At 43.4% G+C, this 22,838-nt stretch overlaps 1 protein-coding gene across 2 annotated transcripts in view; it reads right to left on the reverse strand.

Annotated features, from left to right (window-relative positions):
• The window catches only part of LOC134568657 (very-long-chain enoyl-CoA reductase-like), a 101,178-nt gene that overhangs the window by 61,472 nt on the left and 16,868 nt on the right, over positions 1-22,838 (reverse strand). The window contains exon 1 of one of the 2 annotated variants that reach the window (XM_063427308.1): positions 21,148-21,264. The exons of the other annotated variant lie outside the window; for it this stretch is intronic. Within the exon in view, the coding sequence (XP_063283378.1) occupies positions 21,148-21,213 (66 nt within the window). The 5' untranslated portion in view covers positions 21,214-21,264. Of the gene's footprint in view, positions 1-21,147; positions 21,265-22,838 lie in introns of those variants that run through there. 2 annotated transcript variants of the gene reach the window in all.

Here is a 22,838-nt window from a genome sequence, read left to right on the forward strand (position 1 = left end):
CATAAAAAAAAGCATTGACTCAATTGAAGAGTAGGACTGTGACAGGATGCCATTTTTGCAATTAGTTAGTTTGTGACATTTCATCCCTGCTACATAATACACAGTTAACTTTAAGTGGAAGTGTTTAATAACAGCAGCAACTCAGCCACAAAGCATTAGACCATATAAAGAGCAGGGTCACGGAGTGCTGAGGGGCAAGTCCACAATGCTCTGCTGATTCCATAGCTTAAAGGGACACTATAGTCACCTGAAAAACTTTAATGAAGCAGTTTTGGTGTATAGGAAAGGCCCCTGCAGCCTCACTGCTCAATCCTCTGCCATTTAGGAGTTAAATCCCTTTGTATATGAACCCTAGTCACACCTCCCTGCATGTGACTTGCACAGCCTTCCATAAACACTTCCTGTAAAGAGCCCTATTTAGGCTTTTATTGCAAGTTCTGTTTAATTAAGATTTTCTTATCCCCTGCTATGTTAATAGCTTGCTAGACCCTACAAGAGCCTCCTGTATGTGATTAAAGCTCAATTTAGAGATTGAGATACAATTATTTAAGGTAAATTACATCTGTTTGAAAGTGAAACCAGTTTTTTTTTTCATGCAGGCTCTGTCAATCATAGCCAGGGGAGGTGTGGCTAGGGCTGCATAAACAGAAACAAAGTGATTTAACTCCTAAATGACAGTGAAATTGCAGGGGAATGATCTATACACTAAAACTACTTTATTTAGTTAAAGTAATTTAGGTGACTATAGTGTTCCTTTAACAGTTCTAAACTTTCACTGACATTAATATCAATACAAACACTGTGTGGCAGAAGTTTTATGGGGTGGGTTTCCATGGCTAAGCAGGTCCATGCAAGCCTCACATCACCAAGTACAATGTGAAGTGTCAGTTCGAGTGGTGTAAAGCAGTGTTTCCCAACCCAGTCCTCAAGGCACACCTACCAGTCCAGGTTTTGTCTAAGGTGTTTTTTCTTTTTTTTCTAAAAACACCTTAGGCAAAACTGGGTAATCCTTAAATCCTGGACTGGTAGGTGTGCCTTGAGGACTGGGTTGGGAAACACTGGTGTAAAGCACACTGCCACTGGACTCTGGAGCAGTGGAAACATGTTCTGTGGAGTATTCACTGTATGGCAGTTTGAGGGGGGAGTCGGTTTGGCAGATGCCAGGAGAACATTACCTGCCTGACAGCATTGTTGAAAGTGTAAAGTTTGGTGGAGGAGGGATAATTGTATGGGGCAGTTGGGGTTTACTTCAAGTGAAGTGAAAAGTGCTTCAACATACCACTTCATTTTGGACAATGCTCTGCGGGAACAGTTGTGGGAACAGTTGTGGGAAGGCCTTTTTTATTCTAGCATGACGGTTTGTGGAGTCTGGTGTCGAAAAACTTGACTGGCATACACAGAGCCCAGACCTCAACCCCATCAAACACCTCTGGGAATAAATGGAACAGAGATTGCAAGTCAGGCCTTTCCACCCAACATCAGTGCCTAACCTCACAAATGCTCTACTAGATGAATGGGCAAATATTGCCACAGAAACACTCCAAACTCTTGTGGAAAACCTTCACAAAAGAGGGGAATCTGTTATCAGGGCTGCCATCAGACATTTTGGGGCCCCTGACAAAGCACAAGGTCTGGGCCCCCCCTCCGCCCCCTCCCTCCCGGGCCCGCCCACGCCCTACCTAGTCCGCTGACAATGATGCGGGACTGAATGTGGTGTGTATAGTGGAAGTGAATTAGAATGTGTGTAATGGATGTAGTGTTTGTGTGTATTAGATACTGTTTGTGCAGTGAATGCAGAGTGTGTGTTTGTGTAGCGGATGCAGTGTGTACAGTGAACGCAGAGTGTGTTTGAGTAGTGGATGTAGTGTGTGTACAGTGATGTAGTGTGTGTTTGTGTAGTGGATGTAGTGTTTGTATGTACTAGATGAAATGTGTTTAGTGGATGCAGTGTCTGTAGTGGATGTAGTGTGTGTATTAGACGCAGTGTCTGTGTATAGTGAATGCAGAGTGTTTCAATTTGTGGTGGATGTAGTGTGTGTACTGTGAATACAGGATGTTTGTGTAGTGGATGCTGTGTGTACAGTTGATGCAGAGTGTATGTTAGTGTAGTGAATGCAGAGTGTATGTTAGTGTAGTGAATGCAGAGTGTGTGCATAGTGTAGTGAATGCAGAGTGTGTGCATAGTGTAGTGAATGCAGAGTGTGTGCATAGGGTAGTGAATGCAGAGTGTGTGCATAGTGTAGTGAATGCAGAGTGTGTGTTATGGTGTAGTGAATGCAGAGTGTGTCAGTGTAATGAATGTAGTGTGTGTGAAAATTTGTAGTGAATGCAGAGTGTGTGTTAATGTGTAGTGAATGCAGAGAGTGCGTTAATGTGTAGTAAATGCAGAGAGTGTGTTAGTGTAGTGAATGCAGAAAGTGCGTTAATGTGTAGTGAATGCAGAGAGTGTGTTAATGTGTAGCGGATGCAGAGAGTGTGTTAGTGTAGTGAATGCAGAGAGTGTGTTAGTGTAGTGAATGCAGAAAGTGTGTTAATGTGTAGTGAATACAGAGAGTGTGTTAATGTGTAGTGAATGCAGAGAGTGTGTTAGTGTGTAGCGGATGCAGAGTGTGTGTTAGTGTAGTGAACGCAGAGTGTTAATGTGTAGCGGATGCAGAGTGTGTGTTAGTGTAGTGAATGCAGAGTGTTAGTGTGTAGCGGATGCAGAGTGTGTGTTAGTGTGTAGCGGATGCAGAGTGTGTGTTAGTGTGTAGCGGATGCAGAGTGTGCGTTAGTGTAGTGAATGCAGAAAGTGTGTTAGTGTAGTGAATGCAGAGAGTGTGTTAATGTATAGTGAATGCAGAGAGTGTGTTAGTGTGTAGCGGATGCAGAGTGTGTGTTAGTGTAGTGAATGCAGAGTGTTAATGTGTAGTGAATGCAGAGAGTGTGTTAGTGTGTAGTGGATGCAGAGTGTGTGTTAGTGTAGTGAATGCAGAGTGTGTTCATGTGTAGCGAATGCAGAGTGTGTTCATGTGTAGCGAATGCAGAGTGTGTGTCAGTATAGTGGATGCAGTGAGTGTGTTAGTGTGTAGTGTATGCAGAGTGCATGTTGTATTAGTGAATGCAGTGTGTGTATTGTATTAGTGTATGCACTGTGTGGGTTAGTGTATGCTGTGTGTGTGTGTGTTGTATTAGTGTATGCAGTGTGTGTGTTGTGTTAGTGTATGCAGTATGTATGTTGTGTTAAGTGTATGCAGTGTGTGTGTTAGTGTATGCAGTGTGTGTTGTATTAGTGTATGCAGTGTGTGTTGTGTCAGTGTATGCAGTGTGTGTTGTGTCAGTGTTGTGTCAGTGTATGCAGTGTGTGTGTTGTGTCAGTGTATGCAGTGTGTGTGTTGTGTCAGTATATGCAGTGTGTGTGTTGTGCCAGTGTATGCAGTGTGTGTGTTGTGCCAGTGTATGTAGTGTGTGTGTGTTGTGTTAGTGTATATAGTGTGTGTTGTGCCAGTGTATGTAGTGTGTGTGTTGTGCCAGTGTATGCGTTGTGTTAGTGTATGTAGTGTGTGTTGTGTTAGTGTATATAGTGTGTGTGTGTTGTGTCAGTGTATGTAGTGTGTGTGTGTGTGTAAGTGTGCAATCTGGGGTGAGGGGGAGGGGGGGCATTTTAACATAATTTAAAAAAATAATAATAAAAAAAAAAAATTAAATTGTTTCTCCCCCCTCCCTGCTTACCTGTGTCTAGGGTCCGGTGGTCCGGTGGCATGGTGGGGCCCCCCGGGTTCCCTGTTACAGCAGAGGGGGCCCAGGCAGCACACAGCTTCTCCTCTTCTCTCCTCCAATAACTCTCGCGAGACCCGCGGAGCGTTGCCATGGCAACCGGGTCTCGCGAGAGTTATTAGCAGAGACGAGAAGAGAAGAGGCTGTGTGCTGCCTGGGCCCCCTCTGTGGTAACAGGGAGCCGGGGGCCTGCGGCTGCACACATAGATAGCGATATTCGCTATCTATGTGTGCAGGGAGGGAAAGTGGGGCCCAGGACTGCCTGAGCAGTCCGGGCCCCCCAGGGCCGCCGGGCCCGTGACAACCGTCATGGTTGTCACCCCCTGATGGCGGCCCTGTCTGTTATAGCTGCAATGGGAGGTGGGAGAGGTAGAGGGACCAACTATATATTATGGTCTATGTTTTTAGAGTGAGGTCATAAAAATCCCTGTTGGCATAATGGTCAGGTATCTCAATAACTTTGTCCATATGGTGTTGGTAGCCACATAATGGCACAGTAGTTATTACCAGCAACATTCAGCCTACTCGTAATAGACAGTGCAATAAAATATTTACTCTCAGCATAGAGTCTGCCAGCCATACATAGTACAGTATACAAACTATCAGGACATGATCTGCCATATACAGATGGAGGTACAGTAGTCTATCAGGCACAAACTGTTGGGTAGAATAACTACCACCAGCATACATTCCGACAACCACACATAGTGATAAAGTACTTGTAATTTACGCCTCCCAACATTTCATATGGCCAACGAGTAATACTTTTGCTTTGGAGAGTGTGGCAAGGTCTGGCAATTGGAGGGCATTATAGGAACATTACTTCATTGGCAATTAATATCTATGCTTATGCAAAAAGAATAAGCAAAGTGCATAGATAAAGTATTTCGTTTACAATCACCCAATATACCAACACATTTACTGCAGTTTAAAAAAACTTTACTGCGAGTTGTATTGTTATTACAACCATGTAGTCTTCTGGCCACACCATACAACATACCAGCTATTCACAGCATACAGTCTGCCACCAATAGGTTGTACATAATAGTGACAAAAGTGAGGACAACAACTCCAAATAAAATGTTATCATGATGGTGGCTGGTAGGAGGGACAGATCTCAACTCTAAACCACAATTCCCATGATAGACAGTCATGATGTTCCTATAAAGCTGGTTAAGCATAAGAAGAGCAATCCTTGGACTAGAAATACCATGATTTTCAGCCACCACACAAAACTTCCCATTATGTTCGCGGAGCACAATAAATGTGTTCCATGACATCTACAACAAGTCTTATTTGTTCCTCTCTGGGGGAGGCTCACCAGTGTGATACATGGTGGAGATAAAGAGGGGCAAATCCATAACAGCTGAGGTGTAGAAGAGTCTCCCATTCCCTGCTTCCTAAATCCTGATGGTCCGTGGTCTGACTGTCACTGATACAGGTCTATTGGTTTTGTGTAGATCTTAGGGTTGGGGCTATTATAACCCCATGCTCTGCTCTCACAGGTCAGACACACGTAAAAGAGGTCCCAGTATGTCAGTCTGGCCCTTGCTTAGCCAATTTAGGAAAAGATGCAAAACCAGCTGTCCATGAGTGGTTCACTGGTTTTGCATATTTTCCTAAATTGTGTTCCAAGCCGTTATATACACTGCAAACACAGATTAAAAGGAATCCATGTTTAAAATGGAATGAGGGAAAAATGTGATTCTTTGTTAAACTAATTTGCATATGCCCACCCAGAATCCTTTGCGGTTGTCACATCAATGCAGATTTGGTATATACATACATATACACACATACACACACCAGCCCTATAAGTCATTACGCCATATATTGTCGCATGTAATATGTAAGACTATGTCTTGCCACTCCAGATGATTGAGATATAGATAGATCTCAAAAATAAATAGCTTTTTCTAATATAAAAATATTGGTCCTTACAGAGTAAAAACATTTAATTATACACAGGGCCGGCCTTAGAGGTGTGGGAGCTGTGCGGCCGCACTGGGCGCCATGGAGCAGGGGGCTAAAAGTGCCGTGTAACTGCTGCAGGGGAAGCAGGAAGGAGTCCCTGCTTCCCCACCAAACAGTCTCCAGGAGCTGCACTGCCTCCACAGGTAACTGTGTGAGTGCCTGCCTGTGTGTGTGTGTGTGTGTGTGTATGACTGTCTGCCTGTGTGTGTGTGTGTGTGTTTGTTTGGCTGTCTGCCTGTGTTTGTTTGGCTGTCTGCTTTGTGTGTGACTGCCTGCCTCTGTGTGTGTGGATGTCTTCCTGTGTGTGTATGGCCGTCTGACTGTGTGTGTGTGTCTGTCTGCATGACTGCCTGTGCTTGTTTGGCTGTCTGCCGGTGTGTTTGTTTGGCTGTCTGCCTGTGTGTTTGTTTGGCTGTCTGCCTGTGTGTTTGTTTGGCTGTCTGCCTGTGTGTTTGTTTGGCTGTCTGCCTGTGTGTTTGTTTGGCTGTCTGCCTGTGTGTTTGTTTGGCTGTCTGCCTGTGTGTTTGTTTGGCTGTCTGCCTGTGTGTTTGTTTGGCTGTCTGCCTGTGTGTTTGTTTGGCTGTCTGCCTGTGTGTTTGTTTGGCTGTCTGCCTGTGTGTTTGTTTGGCTGTCTGCCTGTGTGTTTGTTTGGCTGTCTGCCTGTGTGTTTGTTTGGCTGTCTGCCTGTGTGTTTGTTTGGCTGTCTGCCTGTGTGTTTGTTTGGCTGTCTGCCTGTGTGTTTGTTTGGCTGTCTGCCTGTGTGTTTGTTTGGCTGTCTGCCTGTGTGTTTGTTTGGCTGTCTGCCTGTGTGTTTGTTTGGCTGTCTGCCTGTGTGTTTGTTTGGCTGTCTGCCTGTGTGTTTGTTTGGCTGTCTGCCTGTGTGTTTGTTTGGCTGTCTGCCTGTGTGTTTGTTTGGCTGTCTGCCTGTGTGTTTGTTTGGCTGTCTGCCTGTGTGTTTGTTTGGCTGTCTGCCTGTGTGTTTGTTTGGCTGTCTGCCTGTGTGTTTGTTTGGCTGTCTGCCTGTGTGTTTGTTTGGCTGTCTGCCTGTGTGTTTGTTTGGCTGTCTGCCTGTGTGTTTGTTTGGCTGTCTGCCTGTGTGTTTGTTTGGCTGTCTGCCTGTGTGTTTGTTTGGCTGTCTGCCTGTGTGTTTGTTTGGCTGTCTGCCTGTGTGTTTGTTTGGCTGTCTGCCTGTGTGTTTGTTTGGCTGTCTGCCTGTGTGTTTGTTTGGCTGTCTGCCTGTGTGTTTGTTTGGCTGTCTGCCTGTGTGTTTGTTTGGCTGTCTGCCTGTGTGTTTGTTTGGCTGTCTGCCTGTGTGTTTGTTTGGCTGTCTGCCTGTGTGTTTGTTTGGCTGTCTGCCTGTGTGTTTGTTTGGCTGTCTGCCTGTGTGTTTGTTTGGCTGTCTGCCTGTGTGTTTGTTTGGCTGTCTGCCTGTGTGTTTGTTTGGCTGTCTGCCTGTGTGTTTGTTTGGCTGTCTGCCTGTGTGTTTGTTTGGCTGTCTGCCTGTGTGTTTGTTTGGCTGTCTGCCTGTGTGTTTGTTTGGCTGTCTGCCTGTGTGTTTGTTTGGCTGTCTGCCTGTGTGTGACTGCCTGCCTCTGTGTGTGTGTGGATGTCTTCCTGTGTGTGTATGGCCGTCTGACTGTGTGTGTGTGTGTGTGTGTGTCTGTCTGCATGACTGTCTGCCTGTGCGTGTGTGTGTTTATATGACTGTCTGCCTGTGTGTGTATGTGCGTATATGACTGTCTGCGCGTGTGTGTGTGTGTATGACTGTCTGCCTGTGTGTGTGTGTGTGTGTGTGTGTGTGTTTGTTTGTCTGTCTGCCTGCCTCTGTGTGTGTGGATGTCTTCCTGTGTGTGTATGGCCGTCTGACTGTGTGTGTGTGTGTGTGTTTATCTACCTGTAACTGTGTATGTGTGTTACTGCCTGTACCTGTGTGTTTCTGCCTGATCCTGTGTATGTGACTGCCTGTAACTGTGTGTATTTAGTGGATTTGACAGTGTATATGTATAACTGTGTGCATCTGACTGTGTGCACATGACTCTGCAAAAATATACACCTGCATTCACACAGGCTTAAATGCATGTTTTTATCCGAATTAAATAACCATCACACACAGCCAATAAACCCAGCACAAAGATCACATACAACCAATACATGCATATCACACACTGTTAATACAGCCATTACAAATATCACACACAGCCAACACATAGCATACATATCACACACAGTCATCACACCTACTATCACATACACAGACAAAACAAACATTACATCATACATGGATGACAGGGGATGAGGGAGGGGGCGCTGTGAAGATTTTTCACACAGAGAGCCTAAAGCCGGCCCGGATTAGTGATGTACCGAACGGTTCGCTGGTGAATAGTTCCTGGCGAATACAGCGTGTTCGCGTTCGCCACGGCGGGCGAACATATGCGCGGTTCGATCCGCCCCCTATTCGTCATCATGGAGTAAACTTTTACCCTGTGCCTCACAGTCAGCAGACACATTCCAGCCAATCAGCAGCAGACCCTCCCTTCCAGACCCTCCCACCTCCTGTACAGCATCCATTTTAGATTCATTCTGAAGCTGCATTCTTAGTGAGAGGAGGGAAAGTGTAGCTGCTGCTGATTTGATAGGGAAATGGATAGCTAGGCTAGTGTATTCAGTGTCCACTACAGTCCTGAAGGACTCATCTGATCTCTGCTGTAAGGACAGCACCCCAAAAAGCCCTTTTTAAGACTAGAACATCAGTCTGCTTTTTTTTCCTGTGTAATCTAATTGCAGTTGCCTGCCTGCCAGCAACTGTGTCAGGCTCACAGTGGATACTGTGCCCACTTGCCCAGTGCCACCACTCATATCTGTTGTCACAATAGCTTGCATTTAAAAACAAAAAAATGTTTTTCACTGTTATAGTTTGAATAGCAGTTAGTTGTCTTCAAGCGTGTGTGTCAGGCCTACTGTGTCTACTCTGCCAACCTCTGCCAGTGCCACTCATATATGGTGTCACAATAGCTTGCATTTAAAAACAAAAAAAGTTTTTGACTGTAATATAATAGCAGTCAGTGTCCTTCATAAGTGTGTGTCAGGCCTACAGCGTCTACTCTGCCAACCTCTGCCAGTGCCACTCTTATCTGGTGTCGCAATAGATTGAATAGCAGTTAGTTGTCTTCAAGCGGGTGTGTCAGGCCTAGAGCGTGTACTCTGCCAACCTCTGCCACTGCACAGTGCCACTCATATCTAGTCTCACAGTAGCTTGCACGCATAGTACCACTAATCCAAAAACTAATGACAGGCAGAGGCAGGCCACCCCGCAGGGGCCGTCGTGGTCGTGGTGCGGTGATTCCCTTTTGCCCTAGAATAATACCCAGTTTTCAGAGGCCACGTACCCTGAACTCGAAAAGTTCTGAGGACATAGTTGACTGGCTAACACAGGACACCCAATCTTCTACAGCTTCCGCTCGGAACCTTGACGCACCATCCTCCTCCAGCTTAGCTTCGGGCACCTCTCAAGATACCACTCACCCACCTGCCGCCACCAACACTAGCACCACAGCCGCTTCACTTGGTATGTCAAGGGGTTATTTATACATCCGTTTGAAGAAATGAGTGATGCGCAACCATTATTGCCAGAGGATGTAGATAACAGGGATATGTCTCAGGCAGGCAGCATTACACACATGGACGTACGGTTTGATGATGATGATGATGTTGTACCCGCTGCGGCTTCCTTTGCTGAGTTGTCAGATACAAGTGAAGCGGTTGATGATGACGATGCGTCCATGGATGTCACGTGGGTGCCCGCTCGGCAAGAAGAAGAACAGGGCGAAAGTTCAGATGGAGAGACAGAGAGGAGGAGAAGACGAGTTGGAAGCAGGGGTAGGTCGTCGCAAGGAGCTAGTGACACAGTCAGACAGCATGCATCGGCACCCAGTGTCAGCCCGACAGCACGCCAATCAACACATGCGGTGTCCACCACCAGAATGCTGTAATTGCAGAGTTCAGCAGTGTGGAATTTTTTTTGTGTGTCTGCCTCTGACAACAGCGATGCCATTTGCAACCTGTGGTGTCTGTCAAGGACATGTTTGAGCGTAAGAAGCCAATGTCAGAAAGTCACCCCCTTGCCCGGCGTCTGACAGCTGGCTTGTCTGAACTATGAGCTTTTACCATACAAGCTGGTGGAGTCTGAGGCGTTCAAAATTTTTTTATCTATTGGGACACCGCAGTGGGAGGTACCCGGACGAAGTTTCTTTTCACAAAAGGCAATCCCCAACCTGTACTCGATTGTGCAAAAGGAAGTAATGGCATGTCTGGCACACAGTGTTGGGGCAAGGGTCCATCTGACCACTGATACCTGGTCTGCAAAGCATGGTCAGGGCAGGTTTATCACCTACACTGCGCATTGGGTAAACCTGCTGACGGCTGCCAAGCATGGAATGCGTAGCTCTGCAGAGGAGTTGGTGACACCGCCACGACTTGCAGGCAGGCCTGCTGCCACCTCCTCTACTCCTCCTACTCCATCCTCTTCCATAACCTCCTCGGCTGAGTCCTCTTCTGCTGCTGCATCTTGCTCCACATCAACGGCACCCCCCCAGGTACTATTCCACATCCCGGATACGGCAGTGTCACGCCGTCTTGGGTTTGACTTGCTTGAAAGCAGAGAGTCACACCGGAGAAGCACTCCTGTCCGCCCTGAACGCACAGGTGGAAAAGTGGCTGACTACGCAGCAACTGGAGATCGGCAAAGTGGTTTGTGACAATGGAACAAATTTGTTGGCGGCATTGCAGTTGGGCAAGTTGACACATGTGCCGTGCATGGCACATGTGTGTAATCCGATCGTACAACGCTTTGTGCATATGTACACAGGCTTACAGGACGTCCTGAAGCAGGCCAGGAAGGTGTGTGGCCATTTCAGGCGTTCCTACACGCCCATGGCACACTTTGCAGATATCCAGCGGCGAAACAACATGCCAGTGAGGCGCTTGATTTGTGACAGCCCGACACGTTGGAATTCAACACTCCTGATGTTCGACTGCCTGCTCCAACAAGAAAAAGCCGTTAATGAATATTTGTATGACCGGGGTGCTTGAAGGTGTTTAAGGAGATTAGGGCTAGTTTAGAGGATTCTTCTTAGACCTCTCTGAGTCTTTATAGCCCTTCTCTACCTATCCAGCATTTCTGGAAACTAGCTAAGAGAAAGGGTGGCTGTGTGTCTGTCATACATTTAACTTTATATCACCTTATTGACACTTTATGACAGCATCACTCCGGTCTCCATACTCCATAAGAATAGTACTACTTAACACACAGAGAGGCAACGCAGAGAGAGGAGTCTGAAGAAGAGGAGTCAGAGGAGGAAGGTGGCTTTGAGGAGGTGGAAGACCAAACACAGCAGGCGTCCCAGGGGGCTTGTTGTCACCTTTCGGGGACCCTTGGTGTTGTACATTGCTGGGTGGAGGAAGAGACCTTCAATGACATCAGTGAGGACAAGGAACGGGACATGGCTAGCTTGGTATCCAACCTTGTGCAAACGGGGAGTTTGCGGTTGTGCAAATGGACTGTTTGCGGTTGTTTGCGGTGCGTTAAACGGGGAGTTTGGTCTGTCACTGTGAAGCGGGCGTAACCCTTACACTACCTGATCGATACAACATCATACAGTAGGTCCCCCCCTCATTATTTTTATGGCCCCCACCCACCGCTCACGGGTGGGGGCGGGCGGGAGGACAGTAGGTCCCCCCCATTGTGATTTATGGCCCCCACCCACCGTGCAGGGGTGGGGGCCGGGGGGGGGGGGGAGGACAGTAGGTCCCCCCACCCTATGCTTATTTACTGAATATTTCTCTGTATAACAATGTTTGGCATTTAGTGAATATTCCCTATTCTGCTCTGTGTCAGTGTGCATCAGGGTCTCTGAGGACAGGTGTCAATCCATATCTGCCAAGTGACCCTATGTAGGAGGAACAGTCCCTATTCTGCTCTATGTCAGTGTGTATCAGGGTCCCTGAGGACAGGTGTCAATCCATATCCGCCAAGTGACCCTATGTAGGGGGAACAGTCCCTATTCTGCTCTGTGTCAGTGTGTATCAGGGTCTCTGAGGACAGGTGTCAATCCATGTGTCAAGGTGTCAATAGGTCATATGTCAGGTGTCAATCCATATCCATTGTGATTTAGGAATGTTAGGTGATTTCTGCCCTTTATGGATTAAAACCAGACTCTGCATCAACTGTGTAATTTTCCATGGGAGTTTTGCCATGGATCCCCCTCTGGCATGCCACAGTCCAGGTGTTAGTCCCCTTGAAACAACTTTTCCATCACTTTTGTGGCCAGAAAAAGTCCCTGCGGGTTTTAAAATGTGCCTGCCCATTGAAGTCTATGGCGGTTCGCGAACATTTGCGGAAGTTCGCGTTTGCGAACCGAAAATTTTATGTTCGCGACATCACTAGCCCTGATTATACAGTAAGCATACTCACATGCAGACACAGACAATCTCACTGACACACAGCCTCATAGACAAACAAACAAACAAACAAACAAACAAACAAACAAACAATCTCACTGATATACATAAGCTCACTGAAATAAAAACACAAACTCACTCACTAGCAGGCACACACACCTTAATGTAGTGGTTCTAGTGTCTATAGCCTGTCCCTGCAGGCTTTTCAATGTAAATACTGACTTTTCAGAGAAAAGGCCGTGTTCACATTGCTCCTAGTGACACCAATAGTGACAGTCACTCAGACGGTCACTAAGGTGCTTCCTGTGTCAGTGCTGCACAGTGTGCAGCACCTACATTCAGGGCCTCCATGCTCTGGAGGCGCTGAAAATTTCCCCATAGAGATACATTGATTAAATGCATCTCTCTGAGGAGATGCGGATTGGTGTAGCGTTTTGCAGAGCATTGGATTGGCTGAGATCATCAAGCTTGATGATCTCAGCCATAGAGGCAGAGCCAGTCGAGGAAAGACCAGCACGGCGTAGGAGAAAAAAAAGAAATAAAAGAAAAAAACAAAAACAAAAACAAAAACAAAAACACTATTTTTAAACCAACGCACAATGACAGACACACCGACAGACTGACACACATTATTGCTACCAGTGGGCGACCGGCCAGGGGGTTGTGCAGGGCAGACAGCTATGTGTGCTGGCGGCCGCAGGGGGAGCTGTGCTGTCTCTGTCCCCTCGCCCCTGCGCGCTACTTAATGAGACCGGGGCAGAAATATGACCTCATAGTCCGGTCCCGGTCTTATTAAGTAGCGCGCGTGGGCTGGGGAGCAGAGACAGCACAACTCCCCATGCGGCCGCTAATACCTGAGATTAATCAGATAAAGCCGAAGAGAAGAAAAAATAATGAAAAAAATATTTTTAAATAAAGTATATACACACACACACACACACACACACACACTCTCAAAAAAATAATATATCGGCTCCATAATCCTTAGTCTTGGGTTACCAAAGAAAGCACCATTTTATTTTTAATCAAACTGCTCAAAAGCAAATCTGACAGAAAATGGAGTTGGCTCCCGGAACCTTAACAATTAGGTGCAGTGGTTATGGTGCTACAAGTGTCTATATATTAAATCAGCAATCGTAGAAATGTATGCCATGGACACATGACATTTGCAAATCAATAAACTCAATTATCTTAATGTATGCATCTCCATCTCAATGCCATTTATTGCGTGTGTTATGGCTTTACAAACAAAGCAGTACTTATTAGCATGACTCGAGCATTATCTGAATGAATGCTTTAGAACTTCTGGCAGTCACACTGCACAGACTGCAACTCCCATAGCTTATCAACCAGACAGGAATGGTATTCCACACTGCGTGGAGCAGAAGAGGCTGCTTAATCTTGGAAAAGAAACAATCTATTTGCTGCCTCGAGCCAACATGAAATATTGAAAGCCATTTCTGTTATTGGCAGGATCTTTCATACATTTAGGAGGTGTGAAAATCCCAATACACACTTCCGAGCCATAGAATTGTCCATAAGGGTGTGTGTGTACAGATCTCCTTTATACAAATATTATATAAAGTATCGCAGCATCTAGTCATTGAAAAGGGAAACGGTCACTTTCCTGGATTTTTAATAGTATGCTCATGTATACCTATATTTAATAAATAAGTATTTGTAATAAAAAGTCTACAGTGATTTCATCTTGCAAATGCGTGCCTCCATCTTAGCTTCAACTCTACAGCCAGAAGGACAGGAGACTCCATGCTCGGTGGGACCCAGGTAAAAAGGCAAACCATTGTAAAAACTGTTTCTCCCCCCCCCCACTACCAGGGAAAAGCAAGAGGATACTCCCGGCATCATCACATAAGCACTACAGGGTTATGATGCTTGGTGTAACCCTGAAACTGTCCTTTTAGTGCATGTTCTATATTTCAGGGATACAAAGATTTTGTAAATCCTTCCACCAATTTTTGGAACTGAAAAGTTTGTTTCACTAATTTATTTTTTTATTTTTTTTAGCTCCATTTTAAATTTGGTGTTCTTCTGAAAAGTATATTTCTGCAAAAAAACTGGCAGATTTTGAAAACATCACATTTAGATCACTTTAAAAAATACACTCAAAATAATGACAGAACTTAACCATTATTTTTCTGAACACACAATTATACCCCAGTGTTTCTATTTCTCCTCTCGGTGTATAATATTTGCCCAGTCTTCACCTTGTCTGAATTGGATTATGATGTAATAAAAAAAAAAAAAAAAACTTTAATATAAAATTTATAATGAACATTGAGCAGCTCCATGTAAAATATATATATATATATATATATATATATATATATATATATATATATATATTTTAAATAAATAAAGTTAAAAAAACACGTTAACACGGGTGATTTTCTGTGGTGTAAATTCCATAGAAGTGATAGTTCTCCTTTAAAGAGAACTCCTTAGATACAAGGTGAAGCTGCCTAGAAATGAGAAGCATTAGAGAAATAACAGTATCTCTAAGGAGATTGGTGCTAGGCTACTACCACGCACACGTAGCCAATAACAGCACAGAGTGATAAAAGATTGCTGCTTTTATCGATGGCTTGGGATGATTAGAAGATTTCCCTGGACGGGGAAAGCACAGGAAAAGGCTGACTTAGATCTAAGCAATAAGAACCAGGGCTCTAGTGCACAGCACAGGTAAATCAGAAACAGGCTGAGGGCAGGGGCCCATAGTATCAGCATCCATTCCTCCCCCTTGTTATTCAGGCAGGCTTCAATAAAAGGGCAGTTAGAATGCGAGATAGTATTGTCTTACCATGAAATTAGAACCACATTAGTGTCTTCTACTATAAATTTTATATAGAAAGATTCACAGTGAAACATGGAGACATCCTGCGTAATCAATAAATACACAACATTGATGTGAGGATTTTGGACTGCCTAAGTCACATGTGCCAGGGGTCTGACTAGATATATTTCTGTATGAACAGGGTTTTCTAGCAGAAACATTGAACATACAGATGGGGCAACCACCATGATCACTTCTAAAAACATAAGTGGTAATGGAGGTCAGAGTAACCCTTTAAGAACACGAGCAACTGGCATTTTTGCTAGGTATGCGTTTGTGGCGAAACCAACCTCGCCACTGGGCCCTGGAGAAGCCTGTTTGCTAGCCTCCTACCTGCTGACTATGGCCCCTGGGTTATTTGGGGCATATTGTACTTTATATTGCTGCTACTGGCCCTTTTAAAATCATCGATGGACATATTGGGACTTTTTGGGATTGTGGCGAAACCGACCTCGCCACGTGTCCTTGGAGGGGGCTGATTGCCCGCCTCTTGCCTTTGGACTATGGACCAGACTTTATGGGAATGTGATACCCCAGATAGCTATACCATGGAGCCTATTCATATAATGAAAGACTATGGGAAAGACTTTAGCTCCATGGCAATTGTACTGTGTGAGTAGGATCTGCGCGCTATTCGGTAGTTTTGTGCGCGCAGATCCCAGCTATCTGGGGATAGGTGAAATGTCTGTGTGTTATGTGTAATAGGTGAATTTATGTATTTTAAAGTGTTTTACTGTCTTTGTGTCCCCATGTGCTTAATGGAGTCTGTCTCTGTGCTGGGAGATAATTGAATTACTTCTCCAGCACAGAGAAGGCCCTGTAAACCTGGAATGCTGACAGGGGTTTAAAATATACTATTACTAACTTTTGAACCCCTGGTCTGATTCATGCCATTTTTTAACATGTTGTTCCCCTGAATGGATTGATTGTGGATATGTATTTTTATGTGAATGTGATGTATGGTTTTGAAGTTACAGATATTGTGTAAAAGTTATGTTTTAAACTGTATGAATAATGGGATTATGTGTCACACTAAGGGGAGGGGATGTGTGGGAGGTAACATCTATGTCATTGGTTCTTTTATGCCTCCCCCTGGGTGTAGCCTGTATGTGTGAGTTGGAAATAAAAGCCAGGCTGGATGAGCCAGTCCAGAGTTCCTGTTTTACCCTCAAAGTTATGTGTCGTCTCATTATTGGGGGAAGGATTTAATGTATGCTGTTCCAGTTGACTGCTAGGAGTACAAGCCTATTCGTATGGTTCCTATTCAATGGTCTACAGCATTCATACGCTTGGGAGAATTTAAAGGTCTCGGATTCGGTGATGGTGGTGTCTGCCAGAGTGCTTGGAGTCCTCAGGAAGCACTAGGAGCATCCATTAACGGAGGTACCAAGTCGGGGTGCCAGGTGATCCGTTACAGCGTTCAACCGCAATATCCATCTTTATCATTTATATCCAGTTTTTTTTCCACTTCCCAAATACAAACAATATAAAAGTCACTGTTTAGTGGATATACCCCAACTGAAAACATGCATACATTTCATTATACATTTTTTATTGTAATAGCTAAAATGACAATGAAGGGGGAAGTTATAATCATGGGTGACTTTAATCTTCCTTATGTGAACTAGAAAACCAAAATAGCTGATTGTGCCAGGAGCACACATATTTTAAACTCCCTACTGGGATTGTCTCTAAAACAAGTCATTGAGGAGCCAACTCGTAAAGAGGCCATACTAGATTTAGTGTTAACAAATGGAGATTTGGTATCCGATATTACTGTAGGTGAAAGTTTAGGATCCAGTGATCATCAGTCAATGTGGTTTAATATAAGAACAGTGACTCACACCACACAATAACAAAAGTTTTAGACTTTAGAAAAACAGACTTTTCTAAAATTAGAATATGTGTAAAGGAGTCATTATCAGACTGGAGCAATTTAAATGGAGTCCAAGAAAAATGGGATTATTTAAAAGTTGCACTACTGAAGGCAACAGAAAATTGCATTAGGCTTGTCAGTAAAAGCAAAAAATTCAAGAAGCCACTGTGGTACTCCGCAGATGTGGCCAAAATAGTAAAAAACAAAAAGTTAGCATTTAGTAATTATAAAAAAAACAGAGTGAGGAAGACAGAATGATCTATAAGATTAGGCAGAAAGAGGCTAAGCAAGTTATAAGAGCTTCCAAATCAAACACAGAAGAGAAAATAGCACAGTCAGTAAAAAAGGGGGACAAAACCTTTTTTAGATACATAAATGAGAAAAGAAAAGTAAAACAAGGATTAGTTAGATTAAAACCAAAAGAAGGAAGGTATGTAGAAGAGGATAAAGGTCTAGCTGACTGCCTCAATGAATATTTTTGTTCGGTATTTACAGATGAAAATGAAGGAAAGGGACCTCAGTTAAGAAAAAGGATAAATGAGTCATTTATTACACGTGAGTTTACAGAGGAAGAGGTTCTATTTCAACTCTCAAAAGTAAAGACAAATAAGTCAATGGGACCTGATGGAATACACCCAAAGCGATTAAAAGAGCTTAGTGGTGTACTAGCAAAACCATTAACAGATTTATTTAACCAATCATTGATAACAGGAGTAGTCCCAGAAGATTGGAAGTTGGCGAATGTTGTGCCCATTCACAAGAAAGGTCATAGGGAGGAGTCGGGCAACTATAGGCCAGTAAGCCTTACTTCAGTAGGATAGGATTGTTGAACATCTAAAAACACATGGATTTCAAGATCAGAGACAACATGGATTTACTTCAGGGAGATCATGCCAAACTAATCTTATTGATTTGGTAACTAAAATTATAGATCAGGGTGGTGCAGTAGACATTGCTTACCTAGATTTCAGTAAGGCTTTTGATACTGTTGCACATTGAAGGCTTATCAATAAACTGCAATATTTAAGTTTGGATTCCAATATTGTTGAATGGGTAAGACAGTGGCTGAGTGACAGGCAACAGAGGGTTGTAGTCAATGGAGTATATTCGAAGCTTGGGCTTGTCACCAGTGGGGTACCTCAGGGATCTGTACTTTGACCCATTCTCTTTAAAAAATTTATAAGTAATATTGCAGAAGGTCTTGATGGTAAGGTATGTCGTTTTGCTGATGATACTAAGATATGTAACAGGGTTGATGTTCCAGGAGGGATAAGCCAAATGGCTAATGATTTAGGTAAACTAGAAAAATGGTCAGAGTTGTGGCAACTGACACTTAATGTGGATAAGTGCAAGATAATGCATCTTGGACGTAAAAACCCAAGGGCAGAGTACAGAATATTTGATAGAGTCCTAACCTCAACATCTGAGGAAAGGGATTTAGGGGTGATTATTTCTGATGACTTAAAGGTAGGCAGACAATGTAATAGAGCAGCAGGAAATGCTAGCAGAATGCTTGGTTGTATAGGGAGAGGCATTAGCAGTAGAAAGTGGGAAGTGCTCATGCCATTGTACAGAACACTGGTGAGACCTCACTTGGAGTATTGTACGCAGTACTGGAGACCGTATCTTCAGAAGGATATTGATACCTTAGAGAGAGTTCAGAGAAGGGCTATGAAACTGGTTCATGGATTGCAGGATAAAACTTACCAGGAAAGGTTAAAGGATCTTAACATGTATAGCTTGGAGGAAAGATGGGACAGGGGGGATATGATAGAAACATTTAAATACATAAAGGGAATCAACACAGTAAAGGAGGAGACTATATTTAAAAGAAGAAAAACTACCACAACAAGAGGACATAGTCTTAAATTAGAGGGACAAAGGTTTAAAAATAATATCAGGAAGTATTACTATACTGAGAGGGTAGTGGATGCATAGAATAGCCTTCCAGCTGAAGTGGTAGAGGTTAACACAGTAAAGGAGTTTAAGCATGCGTGGGATAGGCATAAGGCTATCCTAACTATAAGATAAGGCCAGGGACTAATGGAAGTATTTAGAAAATTGGGCAGACTAGATGGGCCGAATGGTTCTTATCTGCCGTCACATTCTATGTTTCTATGTTTCCAATAATGTTTTTTTAAATGTCTTTTGTGATGTGACTCCTGTACTAAACTCTATATTGTGTTCAGCTAAAATCAACAATCTTTATCCCGTTAAGTTAGAATGCTATATAAAAGAGACCTGACTATTTCAGTTTTTACAGTTAAAAGTCAGATGTGATGGGCCTGTCCCACATTTTGGGGCACTGTAGCAATGCAACTTAAAATTACCTAATACATGACAATCCTCTGCAGCCAGGGATCGCCCTGCAGGGAGACCCCATCATATTCTGCTCAGGCCACGCAGGGTTTCCCCCCTATCATAGGGAATTCTCAGTAATATCAGAAATTACATATTCACAGGGACCGTGGCTGAACCAAAAAGTTCCGCCGTGGTAATTTAAAGTGCTGTGTGCAGCACAAAGAACAAATTGGGGCCCTTTTTGTTATATTTGTGGCTTTTCAGTATTTTATAAAGATATAAGCTTTATGAAAAACAGATCAGTGCTGCTTTATCATTTCACTAAAATTCCAATGCATACGAAAGATATAAAAGAAAGTAGGGACTACCGTACTTTGTCATTGGTTGACTTTTGTCCAATACCAGCAGCCGTCAATTGTAGGATTCAGACATCGATCTTTGGATCGCAGGATTCTCCACAGACACTCTGCATGGAGACAAAGTAACGTTACCCATAGAGATGCATTAATTCAATGCATCTCTATGAGGGGGTGCTGATTGGTTAGGTGTAACATTTTGCCATGCATGCGCAATAGCCACCCACTCATTTTGTCAATTTTGATGATCTCAGTTACGGAGATAGAGTGAGGCGGGGTCATCTGCGGCAACACCAGCGAAGGGGGGGAAGCAACTTTTTACTACAAAGAGAGAGGCCCAAGTTGTTATTTTAACACTATAGAGCCAGAAATACATGTTACTTTAAAAAAGATTCAATAGTGTTAGGAATACAAACCTGCAATGTCATGGCATCCTCCACAATGGTAAAATCCAATGCTCTTCTTAGAGGAGCATTGCAGACCTGATGTGCATGCGCGGCAAGTGCCCCGTGCACATCCATGATTCCCTTTAGGAAAAGCATTAAATCAATGCTTTCCTATGGGGGCTTCCATATGACATGAACAAGTTTTATTCGATCACTGTCCTGGAAGCATCTCTATAATATCCGCTAGAAGTGAACTTAAATATGCAGTGTAAATAGTAGGGCTTTTTTTTTTGCATGTTTCCAAACTAGAGGACTACTGCACTCTGACCATATCATTGAGTTGAAGTGGCTTGGACTTTAGTGGTCCTTTAAGGACAAGCATATATCAGTCAATCAGAGCCATAAGGATTATGAAAAGGTCAAACCTATAAAAAGGTAAATAAACAACTGTGCTTACATTAGGGTATCAAAGAGAGAGATGGTGATTCACTGCTTTTTGTACAATGCCGTAGAAGGTGTTTGTGACTTACAGCAGTGGTGTGCTTAACACAATATGGCTGTGCAGTGTAACCAATTCCCATATTTGTTTGTTCAGATCGTTTATAAAACCGTGTTTTGGGTCTGTTTTTTTGTGTGTGTGCGCAATTGAATATATTTTGGTCTTAGCGGCACTACTGCTGAGGAATGCATCTTCTGGGTAGGTCTCCCAGTTCCCTTTTTTCTGTGCACTTTAAAAATCATAAATATGGATCGAAAACTAAATGCAAAATGTAGTCGAATAAAGATGAAGGTGTTTTTTTTCCCCCAAAGCTAACCAGATCTAAATGGATACACCCTACAAAGAGCACATACAATGAAGATAATGTTTACTAAAACACCAAACTGTATTCCAGATTGCAACACCTAGACCAAAATAGTTGATTAAAAAAAAAAAAAAAAAAAAAAATGAATAGGTTAGGTATCATCAAAGATTGAATGGCAACATTAAAGTTACAATAGCCATATTTTACTTTGTTACCATTGAGAGTATATTGAATACTTCTGTAAAGTGATGTGACATGCTATACCCCACCTAACGGAAATACAGTCACATATCTCTTACTACAAGCAGAATACAACACAGCAATAAATATATACAGTCACATTTTATATAATATCTGTTACTTTGTTAACCAGAAAGAATTTTCTTACATTTATTGTAACTGACGTGAGTAGATCTTCCAAGCCCACATCCACAAAGCATTTGTATCTTCGCATATCCTTCTCTTACAATAGGTTAGTAATCCTATTTGTGTGTTACTGCAGCAAACAAATTGTAGCCTATCTTTTTACCAGATAAATCAACTTAATACACACAGGTTTGATGACACCTCCCTTTTGTTTTGTTTTTTTGTTTTTTTTAAATAAATTCTTAAAGGGACACTATTGGAACTATAGCATTTCCCCTCATTTGAATTGGTTATAGTACCTGGTTTTACAGTCTGCCCCCTACTGGAGGTATGACAGATAAGGCAGACATAATACACTTCATTCTAGCCATAGAAAGACATACTAGCAATGGGCGCTGTGAAAGGCTGAAATAGATCAGCTGACACTCCAATCACAGCTGCCTATTCCCACTCAGGCTAATGCTTCATCTTTATGCCCAAGCAGAACAGAATGGGTGGCCTGCTGGGGACTACTGTTTAGCATTAAAACATTAAAAATGGTTTAACCCCTTAAGGACCAAACTTCTGGAATAAAAAGGAATCATGACATGCCACACATGTCATGTGTCCTTAAGGGGTTAACACTGAATGTAAGGACACTCCAAACACTATAACCACTTCAATGAGATGAAGCCGTTACAGTGCCTGCCATGTCCTTTTAAAGAAGACTGGGCACGTTTTAATTAAACATAATTCTATTGATTGGCAGGATGAGTGGCAGGAAGGATGGTGGCACCGGCAAGAAAGAGGTTCAGGTATATAAACTTCACCTGGCCACCAGATCCCCATCAGCGGTCTGTGAAAAGACCCGAGGTGGTGACACTTTATGTCCACATGTAGTGGCTATTAGTATGACAGCCATTAGAGGTGCTTCGGTTGCACCGCCTGAAAAAAAAACGTGGCTGCGTGATGTAGAATCCACGCATTGGAAATCATTGATTTAAATGTTTTCCTATAGGGAAATTTGAATGTGCGTGTTGCGCATGCACATTAGGATCTTAATGTTCCTCGATGAGGAGCACTGGATTGAACCGTCACAGAGGAGGCCAGGTAAGCAGAGGAGAAGTAAGCAATATCAAGGGAGCTTCGGCACTGGAAAAAGGTGAGTAAAACTTTATTTTTGTTTAAACTTTAATATACCTGGGGAGGGTTGGGTGAAAAAGAGTAGGGGCAGGAATATGGATTTGTATTCCTAACACTAAAATGTTCTTTTAAGTTGAAGCAAACACAAATTCTAGGTTTGGTTTTGTATCAGATGTTGAGCAATTGCCTCGATCCTTAAAGGGACACTATAGTCACCAGGACAACTACAGCTTACTTGTTCTGGTGTCCACTGCTTGTCCCTGCAGGCATTTTAATGTAGACACTGCCTTTCCAGAGAAAAGCGCTGCCTCCCAATGCTTTTCTATGTTATAGCATTGGATTGTCTGAGATTGTCAATTCTCATGATATCACCCAAGGAAGAGGATTGGGGTGGAGCCAGCGACATCAGACCAATGCTGCGCTGGAATAAAGGTAGGTTTTATACTTATTTAAGGCGGTAAAGGGAGGCTGACCACTTAATGTTTTTTTTTTAACATTATAAGGCCAGGAATACACATTTGTACACCTGACCCTCTAGTGTTCCTTAACCCCTTAAGGACCAAACTTCTGGAATAAAAGGGAATCATGACA

This window comes from Pelobates fuscus, chromosome 7 (assembly GCF_036172605.1).
Source record: "Pelobates fuscus isolate aPelFus1 chromosome 7, aPelFus1.pri, whole genome shotgun sequence".
Classification (NCBI taxonomy): Eukaryota; Metazoa; Chordata; class Amphibia; order Anura; family Pelobatidae; genus Pelobates; species Pelobates fuscus.